General features: G+C 33.1%; 2 protein-coding genes across 5 annotated transcripts in view; one reads left to right on the top strand and one right to left on the bottom strand.

Annotated features, from left to right (window-relative positions):
• Positions 1-4,630: 4,630 nt before the first annotated feature.
• On the top strand, positions 4,631-6,853 carry LOC115876837 (protein C12orf4 homolog). Its single transcript, XM_030892816.1, has 8 exons — positions 4,631-4,947; positions 5,003-5,148; positions 5,210-5,391; positions 5,456-5,680; positions 5,747-5,938; positions 5,995-6,457; positions 6,515-6,640; positions 6,692-6,853. Exons 1-8 carry the CDS (start codon positions 4,806-4,808, stop codon positions 6,773-6,775), a joined length of 1,560 nt encoding a protein of 519 aa, XP_030748676.1. The 5' UTR covers positions 4,631-4,805; the 3' UTR covers positions 6,776-6,853.
• Positions 6,854-7,497: 644 nt separating this feature from the next.
• Positions 7,498-12,088, bottom strand: part of LOC115876835 (protein trachealess) — a 139,409-nt gene continuing 134,818 nt past the window's right edge. For all 4 annotated transcript variants that reach the window (XM_030892811.1, XM_030892812.1, XM_030892813.1 and 1 more), the window contains 7 exons: positions 11,921-12,042; positions 11,562-11,865; positions 11,306-11,453; positions 11,120-11,244; positions 9,696-10,082; positions 9,343-9,645; positions 7,498-9,289 (listed from right to left, as the gene is read on the bottom strand). In XM_030892811.1, coding sequence (XP_030748671.1) covers positions 8,892-9,289; positions 9,343-9,645; positions 9,696-10,082; positions 11,120-11,244; positions 11,306-11,453; positions 11,562-11,865; positions 11,921-12,042 — 1,787 coding nt within the window. In that variant the 3' untranslated portion in view covers positions 7,498-8,891. The remainder of the gene's footprint in view (positions 9,290-9,342; positions 9,646-9,695; positions 10,083-11,119; positions 11,245-11,305; positions 11,454-11,561; positions 11,866-11,920; positions 12,043-12,088) is intronic.

The following is a 12,088-nucleotide window of genomic DNA, read 5'->3' as shown; positions in this document are numbered from 1 at the left end:
TATTAGATATTTTATTATAACCCTTTGTTATAAACTAAATAAAAAATCTTGCTATACTATAGGTATTTCTTATTTAGATCAGAGACAACTAAGTTAAGATCTACTTATTATAGGTTTATCAGTATCAGCATTATATTTATGTGATTATATATCAGTAACGCCTTATTACTGAGTGCGCCGAGACGACGACCATTCGCGCCATGAACTTTGGTACGTCTGATGTCGAGGATGGAGAGCTGGCCTTTGTTAAAGCCCTGAGACTGTAGCTTTTTTCGTTTTCCTGTTATTACCGATTCTGAACCGTCCTAGAATTGTGATGCGTATGCGCAGAAGGAAATATGAAGACATTATTTCATTTGCGCATGCGCTGGAGAGTTCTAGGACGATTCAGAATCGATAATAACAGGAAAACGAACAGACCTTGTATGATGAGTTATAACTCAAGAAAGGGGAACACACAATAGATCTATAAGGTCGCGGTGATTAACTCCCCTCCTAAACATTCTACATCAGTAACGCCTGTGAAAGTTGGTATATTGATTTGTTTACTAAGATTTATTTTGTGTTATATAAATGTTTAAAAATCATAGAAGATATCATCAGCGCCGTAGCGTGGCGTCAATACAATGGGATGTAATAAGTAACTGAAATTAAAATTTTATCAACACAATAAAGTTTTTCCTTTTTTTTATTAGTCTTTAATTTTGAAGATACAAAAATAAAATATAACAAAAAATGTAACAGGTTAAAAAAATAATCAAACCAATTTAAAATAGAACTAAATTTAGGTAAAAAAACAAAGCTATGAATGTATCTCTTAAATTTTAAAATTAAGATCAATTCTTTTAGTATGTATTCTTATTTGCGAAAACTTTTATTACATTTTCTTCAAATGAAGAATGAACTTTCAATGTTCATCATAAATCATCGTAGCCGGTAGTATTCCATACATTTTTCTCCTTGGACTTTTATCTTTTTATTGACATTTTAAACAAACAACAAAACAGAAAAAGACAATATTACAAAAATTATTGGGACTATTACAAGTCCCAAGGTACTTCTTGTCTAAACTTTGTAAAAATAGTATTTTACTTTTAATCGGTCTCCTTTAAGCCTGTTTTTTTTCTGATTCATCGGTTCGTTGTCCAGTTTCCGAGAACAATCGCTCAGATCGCACAGAATTGACAACCATGATCAAATCGACGGTTGAAAGGAGAAACTGCTAATACGCCACTTTCGTAACTTTACAGAAGACCTGTTTGTCTGTTTTATTTTGAAACTCTGTCGCTTAAGACATTATCTTTCTTGTAATTTATTAAAAATTTAAAATGTTTATGCGCCAAATCATAGGATTTTTAGGATGAAACCTAAGTAGATCGACGCAGAAAAATTCGCTGATTTCGAAGGTATAAATAACTCAATTTTCACAAAAGTGGCGTATTAGCCATTTCTCCTTTCAACCGTCGAAATAATGTTTGTAGGCAACATTATATAGTTTTGGAAAATGATTTTTTCAGCCAGAGAAATGAAATAAAATATCAAATATCATAAAGAAATTTCGTCTATATTCTATTATACTTATGCTAATGTTCTAAAATGCTTTATATGTATATTTATTTTCGTCATATGCTGTTGCCGATCGATTTTAGTTTCAATTTCCATTTATTTCTGTCAAAATATGCTAAAAATAATATGTAAAATCGATCATTTAATTATTTTAAACTAAGTTTTAAGTTATAATTAAGTTAAAAATATGCAGGCGTAATTTTTTGTAAGTGTAGATATTTTCTTTGAAATGTAGCCGTGATGCAAGGACTGTATATATTCTAAAGCCCCGTTCTCAGAACTGCGTCGTGTCGCGGGCGACACAGTTTGACATTTCAAACAACCAATGGGAGCTGTACTAAATTTAAAATTGACAGCTGTTTGAATTTTGTACAAATCTGATTGGTTCTTTTGTCGTGTCGCCCGCGACACGACGTTGTTCTGAGAACGGGGCTTAAAGGTGCGTATTCATTATCCGAACGAACGAACGGCCGCATGCGTTCGGTCCTCGTCTAAATATACCGCACTTTCATTCGCTCGTTCGTTCGTTCGGATAATGAATACGCACCTTAAAGGACTCACAGAAAGACGCTGTTCTGTGGGACTGTTCGATCGCGTCAATTCGCCGCTGTCGTCAGGGTTGCCACAAGAAAATTTTTGATTGTGCAGAACTTGACCATAAAAATGTGTAGCATTGTGTAGCAATCCATGACCATGACCAATAATTGTAAACTATCCAATAAGACCAAGAATAAGACGTAAAATCGCCAAATTTTAAAGCATAATTACGAGTCTCGATAAGAGTCTCACTTCCACTCGTTTGTATACGTCAATATATTCATTTCCCATTTCACTTCTTCTCATGCCAGCAAATATTGCAATGACGTCAAAATTGATGTCGCGAAACTAACGATTTTATGGAAAAATTAGACCGGTTAAAGTCTGTTTAAAAACTGTAAACAATTCAGGAGCAGACCTTGCTGATATGGGAGGAAAAGTGAAATAGGAATTGAATATTATTCACGTATGCCAACGAGTGGACCGAACTACAGTGAAATTTGGCCTCTGAATTTGGCCAAAGTACGTGTTATGTATTATTTAAGGAATTAAGCAATCCTGTCTATTTACCGTTTTTGACTCGACCAATAAATGACCGAAAATGATATTTGTCAGTTCAAAATTTAAAGTTCACTTGCGGCCTCTTTTAATGTAACTTCAAATATAACTTAAATAACTTAGATAACTTAAAAGCAAAAAAAAACAGCTTTTGTTAGCTGATTTACTGTTTTGGTATTATTTTTTATAATAAATATGTAAATTGTCAAAATGTGTAGCACAGGCCATTGTGGTGTCGTAGTGGCCGTGGATGCTTACGTCACGCAGGGACCAGCGCTCCACAGTGAGGCGGATGGTTATTCTAGCGGGACAAAATCTCAGGAGCGATGTTTGGGACTTAAAATCTAAGAACGTAGCAACTGGTCTAATATATAATATATAGCAACCATATGGTTAAATTTATTTATTTATTAATAAATAAATAAATACAAGATAATAAAACTATGATATTATTCGTACATGACACACAAAAACAGTACTGTAAACTATTGCCAAATACATAAAATTATGATATCAGGTGAAATACTTACAAAAAACTCTTTAGCAGTTATTTTTTAATTACTTTGTAATCTTGTGACACCCTGTATATTTTATTTTAAAAAATTCTATTTTATTTTGAAAATAATAAATAAGATAGATATTTTAATTTTGACACTCGGTAATTGTAAATTCATATATAGTAAGTCTCTAAGACAATTTTTTAAACTTTTATTAAAACTAGTAATAATCATTTAGTTTTATTATAAATTATCAGAAAGTAAAAAAAGACTTTAGCATATCGTCATGCTTTATTTAACTAGAATATCATTTGGATGTTTTTGTCTTGAGGAAAATTGCCGAACTGACTATTGGTGTCATTCATTAGCTGCCCATACACGGAAAGGGCCTGCCTTCGGCCTTGGGTCCGGCCTTTAACCCAAAATACCATAGGTTTGCGTGAAAGGCAAAGTCCGCGGATATGTTCACGCTATGGTAATTTGGGTGAAAGCCCCGGCCTCAAGACCAAGTCCGAAGCCCGGGCCTTTCCGTGTATGGGCAGCTATTAATTTTTTAAACTCAGTGCCTTTCGATGGAGTTAAGGCTTCAACAATTACAGCAGCATCCTTACTCTTACTAGCCCTAAAGCTCATAGTACATGCAAAACCCAATTCTTCTTTTGAATGCTCTTCAATTAACCCTTTAACGAGTTTTTGTTTTGTTTTTATAATATCCAATTGAAATGAAACTTTTGGGCATTCACCTGGTAAGCTTGAACTTCCTGTGACTGTGACTACCTGTGTTGGTAACTATTGGTAACTCAAAAGATCTACATCACTCAATATATCGATATTTGAAAAAAAGTGAAAGGTTGATACCTGCAGAACAAAGGCACGAAGGATTTTAACAAATAATATACGTACAGTAGAAAAGTACATACCTTTGGCAATCTTCAACATAATTTGGCTTTGGAATAAAATGTATAAGCACTTGTAAATATTTTGTTTTCGTATGATCTCTGCCTTGCTGAGCAGAAAACGACCAAATTTGGTTGATAAAAATGTATCGAAATACAAAGAATATTCATGCATTTTTATATCAATTGGAATGTCTACTATTTATTCTATTATCAGTACACATTTTTTGACTTATTTGTCACCAAACGGTTTTGTCCCGCTAAATTTATCTTCCATCGCACTGTGCGCTCGTCCGTCAAACGCAAAAATAACTGTCACTCATCTGTCACTGTCTAAAATCTTTAGCGCCAACTTCAACCACGCTTCAACCATACTTCAACTCGGTCCCTAGATGATGTAAAAAAACTGACAGTGCAGGAAGATAGGAATCGAACTATCCTTATCTTATAGTATCCTATAATACCGAAATGTAAATTATAGCCAACAAGGCCAACAAAATATTTCGATAAATTGAATGAAATACATCGATGCATTGGATATATCGAATAGTAAATAAGTGAATATTGAAGTGAATAGAAAATATATAGAAGCGATGCTGCGAAATGGAAATATCGATGTTTTCGATGCATCGATGTATTTTAGACATCTCTAAATCTCTAGTATATTATAACCTCACTTTTTTGTTTATTGACATTTTTGTGGTTATGATTTTGAATATATTTATTTTTCTTATTAATTTATAAATAAATTATGCTAGAACAAAAATATTACCTCTATACAAACGACCAACATGGTTTTGAATACTCAATTTTAATTCCGTATGATGACTCAGTTGAAGAATTAACTCATATTTTGATAATCAAATATAGTCTACCAATTTATATAGAAAAGGGTACTGTAAATATACTTTCCTTCCAAAACTTTTTACTCAATTAATTCATTTTTAGACTTAACTGCACATTTAAGGGCTTTTATAGATGATAGAACAAGAGATTATTATAAAGAGCTCTCAGATGATATTATTAAGAAAAGAAAAGATCAAGAAATTAACATAGATGGTATTACTAAAGAATGGGAAAAAGTTATGAGAGAGGTTAATACTACAAATTTCTTTTTAAATGTGTGAATTATATTTAACATTTATTTTATTATAGGAGATTGTAGAATTCGGTGAAAAGCGTTGTGCATCTGATGAAGAGTTATTTGCCACGGCTTATCATAAATTAGTGCATTCACCCGCTTTAGAAACAATGCTGCAGTTAGAACATATGTACTCAAAGACAGTTAGACAAAAGACTGAAGAGAAAAATACTTTAATTAAGAATCTTTCAGATAGGTAACTGCTTACACAGTTACAAATAGATTTACATAGACACCTACTGTAAAAATACTTATTTTAGTCAAACTGAAGAGATGAATAAAGCTGTTGATAGATTAGAACAAGACATGACTGAACTAAAAATTAATGAGCTGGTAGCAAGACATTATGAAACTCATTCTTTATTGCAAGGAGAGCTTAGTAGTGAATTAGATACATTAAAGGAAGCTCAGAGAAGAGAATATAGAGAGTGGATCATGCAAATGCTTGAGCAAAATGAAGCAGATTCTTCTTTGCCCACCCCGAGGTAAAATATATTTCTTTTTTTCATGAAATATTTATTTTTAATTTTATGAGACATTTTTATTTGTAGTTCACCTTTTATTCCTAATGCTGATAGAGATTTTCAAAGTTCTGGTTCAGAGAGCATACATCAGATAAATTCTCCACTAATGGAAGAAAGTTTTACCATTCATTTGGGCTCCCAATTAAAGCAAATGCATAATATTAGAATTTTATCTGCCAATGTCATGGATATGTGTACTATACAAGATAATGAACGATTGTTAGTATATTTTAATATATTTCTCTCAATATAATTTACAATATATAATTTTTCAGCTCTCAACCAACACCACAACTTCTTCAAACTGCTCTAGGATTATATTCTAATGATTTGTCGGGATTGGTTTTAATGACTGATAATAAAATAGGATCAAGACTCACACATGATTTCCAGGAAGTATGTCAGAGGACAACTGAATTCCATTTTTCCCATGTTGAAGATCAGTTGGAGAAAATTTCAAATGTTGCTCAGCAGTACTTTAAAAATCCCCAGATTGGAAGTCCAAGGAATAGTAATAGTGAATTATTACAAACTGGAGATTTTTATATGACTAAACATTCCAATTTGGCCCAAGTTCATGTTATTTTCCATATGGTAACAGATGATACATTAAGAGGTAGTGATATTAATAGCAGACATCCTGTTGTGTTGGGATTGAGGCATATACTGAAGACAGCATGTTCAAATGATATCACTTCATTGACCATTCCTTTACTGTTGCAATATGAAATGACAGAGGTATTAAGGTATTAATAAAATTCTTTGTATTGTGTATTTCAATGTTTATTCTTGCAGGAGATGACCATAAACTGGTGCGAAAAGCGAGCAGAATTAGTATTTAAGTGTGTTAAGGGTTTTATGATTGAAATGGCTTCTTGGGGTGGATCAGAATTGAAGAATTTACAATTTATGTTACCAGATGTAAGATATTATTTCTATCGCAATATATAGGTCTAAAACTTATTTTTTTAGGATATATCTCAGGCAGTCTTTACATCAATGACCGAAATGTTACCAAGAATCTTCAAAGTATGCAATCCAAAGATATTGAAATGAAGTTATTGTTTATATTACACTTACAACTTTTATATATTTGTAATTTGTTTTTCTGTTAATAAAACGTAATTGTCAAGAACTATTTTTATTTTATTATTATTCACTTTCTGATCTGTATACAGCAAAGTTATTAAATCACAATCAAGGAATTAATTTAAAAATTCACCAATGTATAGGCAACTAGTAAAACACAATTTAAAAAAAAGTTTCGAAACGAATTGGAAAAATACATTCTCTCAAAAAAATTAATACATACAAATTACACATAAATATTAATTAATATTAATGGAAAATAGTCACCAAATATATATACCGTAGATATACCCAACCATGAGCCTTTATACAGTTAGTTATTCTATGCTTTACACTTTTATTTCTATGCCTTTAGCTTTAAATAAGGCAGATATTTAGAGGAGATCAAATTCCAATTTTCCAATGCATCCCCGTTTACCACAGATTAAGTATCTATACCCTAAAAAAATCGGTTCGTTTCCACCCAATTTCCACCAGAGTGGTTTATGAATGAAAAATAAAAGCGTCAGCGATGGCTATGATATGAAGTTCGCTGTCATTTTATATGTAAAATTATATGGGAAATGTCATCGATCGTCATTTCCAAGCCAACTGGACGCCGTTTTTTTTTGATCATACGGTACCTATTTGCACTTATTGTGTAAATAAAAGATGCATGTTTTGTAAATAATTTATTGAACAATATAAATAAACAGTGACTACTGTAATTTTGCAAATGACCAACTCAAAAATGGTTTCTACATAATTTAGTTACCATGTCATGTCGAGGTAGAATCTAAATCTTAGTTTTCTGTTTTAAAGGCAAACAGAACTTGCCAAAACAAATATTTTTAAAATATACAGATAACTACTAATAATTAAGGGATACGAAAATGATATTGCACGTTAACATGTATATTAGCGCAAATTTATTTTTGTACTGAGCATCATGTGATAAATTTAACATATTACACGGAACAAGAAACTAACAAAATTAAAAAAATATCACATTACATTTGTCAGCACCGTTTCGTAGTGATATAGTCGTCGAGCATCGTCACTTTTAACGTCACAAATCAAATTGTACTAAATATAAAAACAAATTTGTATGCCGTTCCTCAAGTTTCCAGTACATGTATAAAAATTCTTTAATCAATGCCCAACAAAAAATAACATACATACAGCTATCTATACCTAGATATTCCTAATTAAATATTTACATAGTACAATATAGTTTCAGCCTAACTCTTTTGCGCTAGATTCAGATATTAGATATACATTACAGCTAAGGAGAATGAATATTTTGCCTATGTTCTCATTCTACTTAGCCCTATATCTTTAGTTACCAGTTACATTCAAGCAGATGATAAATCTACAGATTTGAACATTTCGGTCCGGAATTTACCTAGGTCAGATCCAATCTGCTAATTTAGCATCAAATGAATGGTTAACTGAATTTTGTATCCTCCTAGAAAAATCGTAGATCGTATATTTTGGAGCCAAAAGAATGATAATATAAAACTCAGATATATATTCACATATATAGTCAGTGATAGCACTGAATTGCTTAATACCAAATAGCATGAGATTTGTTGTACTTTTATTGACATGCAAAGTTATTAGTAGCCTCTGTAAAACCCTATCATGATAAATAAATTTATTTGAGATATAGTATCAATTCTGCTCTACATATTTTCTTGCTTCCTACATATTTGTTAAGAATTTTATTACTAAAATATTATATAAATATGACTGTGGCGGCAGAAGATACTTTTACAAACTTTTAATTCATGCTATTTTGTATTGTATTCTTTGGTTTAAAAATAGTCGATTGAACACTATATAATAACTGTCTATACAGTAAATATACTGTGACATTCTCAAGAGTTTACTACAGGACTCTGTCTCATTTAGCCTTACATGTCCATTTAATAATTAATTAACACTAGCCTGTATACAAAATACATACATAAATACAGTCAAATTAATAAATGAATCTTAACCACAAGACCTGCTATGCGATATCTTTGTAATAAAATAACCCAACGATACAAAAAGTGTCCGTATATAGCCCAAGCACTGTTTCAAGTTTATTTTAACGACACTATGATGGTGAGTACCAATTTGATGGCGCTCCACTGCCCTTACTCGGATGGTACAAGTGAAAGCCAGCACTTGAAGTCCCGTGATGATAAAATTGCGGTTGATCGACATAGGAATATACTTGGGGTTTTAGAGGTAAAGGACTGTCAGGGTATTGCCTTAAGACATCTTGGTAGGGCACAGGAGAGTCGAAAGTCACTCCTGAATGCAGCTGTTGGTGCTTATCTCTTGGGGAAACACTGGACGGAGGAGTCATGGCGGAGTGGTAATCCATTGAGTACCCTGTGGGATAGTTTTGGTGCTGGGACAACAGAAACTGATGTTCGCTGTATGAAGAAGAACCTTCACTACCTGGAGGTGTTGGTAATGGTCCAACTTGACTATCACTAGGATAATAACCTGGCAAACAAAAAATATTACTGTTCATATTTTTCGTATCATATATTTCTTACCAGATGTACTACTTGATCTAGTTCCAGCACTAGTAATACCATGCACATTTGCCCTTATTACACTCTCCCTGTTAGCGTAGAGCTGCCTTAACAGAGCTGAAGCAGGCAGGGGTCCTTGTTGCTGCAGCTGTTGGTGAGCTCCAATCCACTGAATAGTTGTTCTCTGTTGTTGTTTCAAAAGTGCGTCCGTGCTGAAGTCTGTGGGCTGATGCGTAGGAGACTTACAAGCTGGAAGATGTTTCGACATAGCGTTCTCTAAATCCTTTACAGATGCCCCAGCTGTAGCCCCTCCTGTAAAATTATCTAAATAAGTTTAACTAAATTTGATTTTTAAAAAAGAAAAAAGGAAATACCTCCATCGTCAACTTTTTTTGGACTATTTCCGGTGGGTTCTGAAGTGGAAACGATAGGATGGGCTGGTGTTGTCGAATGACATGAACTTGCGGGACTCATCACAGTATTTCGATTATGATTAGCACCTTCTTCTTCGTCATTCTCGTCAGAGGAGGTGTTTTTTCTCTTAGCCGCCCTTCTGACGGGTGTCGCTGTTTTCCTTTGTTCAACCTGAGGAGCGGTACCTTGTAGCTGCGCAACGGAGTTCGTTGGATCCAACCTCCGCGTTCTTAAGTCGCTTGTGTCTTTGGTTATGGTGGTTGGATCGGAACCATGGCCTGTAGAATCTTCCATATCCTGTGGCGGGTCTGGTGGTGGGTTTGGTGGACCTCCGCTATTTCTGTCATCTAGAAATCAACCAAAAACATGCTTGGTTTTGTTAAAATTCGATGGAAATATAGCTTTCTACTACAGCTTTAAAACTGACGTTTTTTGTGTGATTTCTGTTTCTTGAAATGTATGAAATATATAATATATCAGAAGAGTAAATGTAGAAAAATATGATTCTGTTTTTTCCCTCCTGGCTTGTCCATTCGGAGCCGATTAAGATAAACAGCAATTTTATAAAACATTTCAATTCAATCAAAGTTTGTTTAACCCAGAGAAAAATAGAGATAAGGGAATCATCGAAGAGTATATACAGGGTGTTTCAAAACAAATGCGAAAAAAAATGCCTTGTTCAAAATAAAGGGTAGTTTGCTTTATAAACGTTGGGTCAAAAGTCAACCATTAGGGAGATATCGCGGTACAAAGATGGCGGAAAAATAATGTTTTTATTTTTTATCTTGAAAACGAAAAGAGATAGACTAATGAAATTTTACGGAAGCATTACTGTTATGAAAACACACTTTCTGGTAATTTTTTCACTTTTTTAAAATGAGTGGAAGGGGTTGAAATAAACTACCCCTATCATTCTTGTTAATGAAATTTAAAGAAAAATCTTATCAAACACATGCAAAAAAAATTAATTTTGATAATTTAGTTTATTTAGAAACTTTTTTATCTCTTGTGTTTTTTTGATAAAACTCACCGATTTGAAATTAAAAAATAAAATGTAAAGCATTATATGTCTGTATACCAAAATTATTTGATGCTAAGACTGTACATTTATTCTCCATATCTCTATATCTCTGGTCTCACCTCATCTCAGTATAGTAAAATTTATACAGAAAAAAATTAAACGCTTGTATAGACTCTTTTTGAGTTTATACAAAGTTTGGTTTCTCTAATTTTATTATTAATGATAATTAAATAGGTACCCCCATTTGGTTGAGTTCAAGAGTTCTCTGGATTTACAAAATGAGATGAGTACCAGTTGCAGTTAGAAACTGAGATGTGGCGTAAAAAAGCACCTTCTACTAGCACTGCAGGTACTCCAACGTACCTCCTCGATCCGCATCTGGGGATCCATTTTCAGGGTCATTACTACTTGCTTCCTCTCTTTTTACCATATGAGCGCTCTCTTCCATCTGGCAGCAGTCCATTATAAGATTTTCATACTCCCTCCTGCTAAAGATTTGATAAAAAAATCAATATTAATTTATACATGGCGCGAGAGTAATTTTATTACCTTATGACATAATTTACACAAATTATATTTTGTTCATCAGCATTTTTGGTATTGCAAACTACAGTGGCACAAGTTTGAATCCATGTATAGCCTCCATTTTTGTTCATTATTCTATAATAGTGTGTCAGTACTTGGCCCTTGTTTATTACTACAAACATAACATTAATAAGAAATCGAACAAACTAAAATTTGGATAAGTATGATATTGATACAAATTTTAGTAAGTCAGAAGCTATATAGGTTCAAGATTACTTACGATCTATATGACATTTCCTAAGTTTATTGGCATCTTCACCATGGCACAACGTGTATAAATTCCTACCAGTCAGTTCTTCGGCGGAATAATCCAAGAGGTCGATGACTTTTGGTTCGCAGTGGGCAATTTTGAAGTCAAAATTTATCCTCGTTACGAACATGTCGCTCTCTAGCCGAATTTCGTGAACACTAGGTGGAGGTAAAGCTATGGCTAGTGCTACCATTCCCAGAAGGGGAGGCTGCTGAGACTTGCGAGAGTGTGCAAAGATGTATTGCGGCCTTAGTCGACAAACCATTAATACAACCTGGATGAAAACATTATTTTAACTTTATTTTTTACTGAGAATATGGATAACGTACTCTATACCCTGACGACTTGAAATGACAGCCTCTTTTGGTTAAGGTCGATTTCATTCTAATACAAAACGCCCTATCTAAACCTTTATAAGGAGGATTGGTTGCTATCGACATAACAGTTGAAACTAAAAGAAAATATTATATACCTATTATGAATCCATGATGTCGTAA

The sequence above is a fragment of the Sitophilus oryzae genome, unplaced genomic scaffold (assembly GCF_002938485.1).
Source record: "Sitophilus oryzae breed Bouriz unplaced genomic scaffold, Soryzae_2.0 scaffold_1440_pilon_pilon, whole genome shotgun sequence".
In the NCBI taxonomy this organism is placed as follows: Eukaryota; Metazoa; Arthropoda; class Insecta; order Coleoptera; family Curculionidae; genus Sitophilus; species Sitophilus oryzae.
The sequence above is the reverse complement of the archived record's forward strand: the minus strand, read 5'-3'. Positions and strand labels throughout refer to the sequence as shown.

Bases quoted from the DNA above. Each gene is read 5' to 3' on its own strand.
- LOC115876837 (XM_030892816.1), top strand. From the start codon at position 4,806: ATGCTAGAACAAAAATATTACCTCTATACAAACGACCAACATGGTTTT. The intron at 5,149-5,209 runs GTTAATACTACA...ATTTTATTATAG, and splicing joins GGGAAAAAGTTATGAGAGAG to GAGATTGTAGAATTCGGTGA. The intron at 5,392-5,455 runs GTAACTGCTTAC...TACTTATTTTAG, and splicing joins ATTAAGAATCTTTCAGATAG to TCAAACTGAAGAGATGAATA.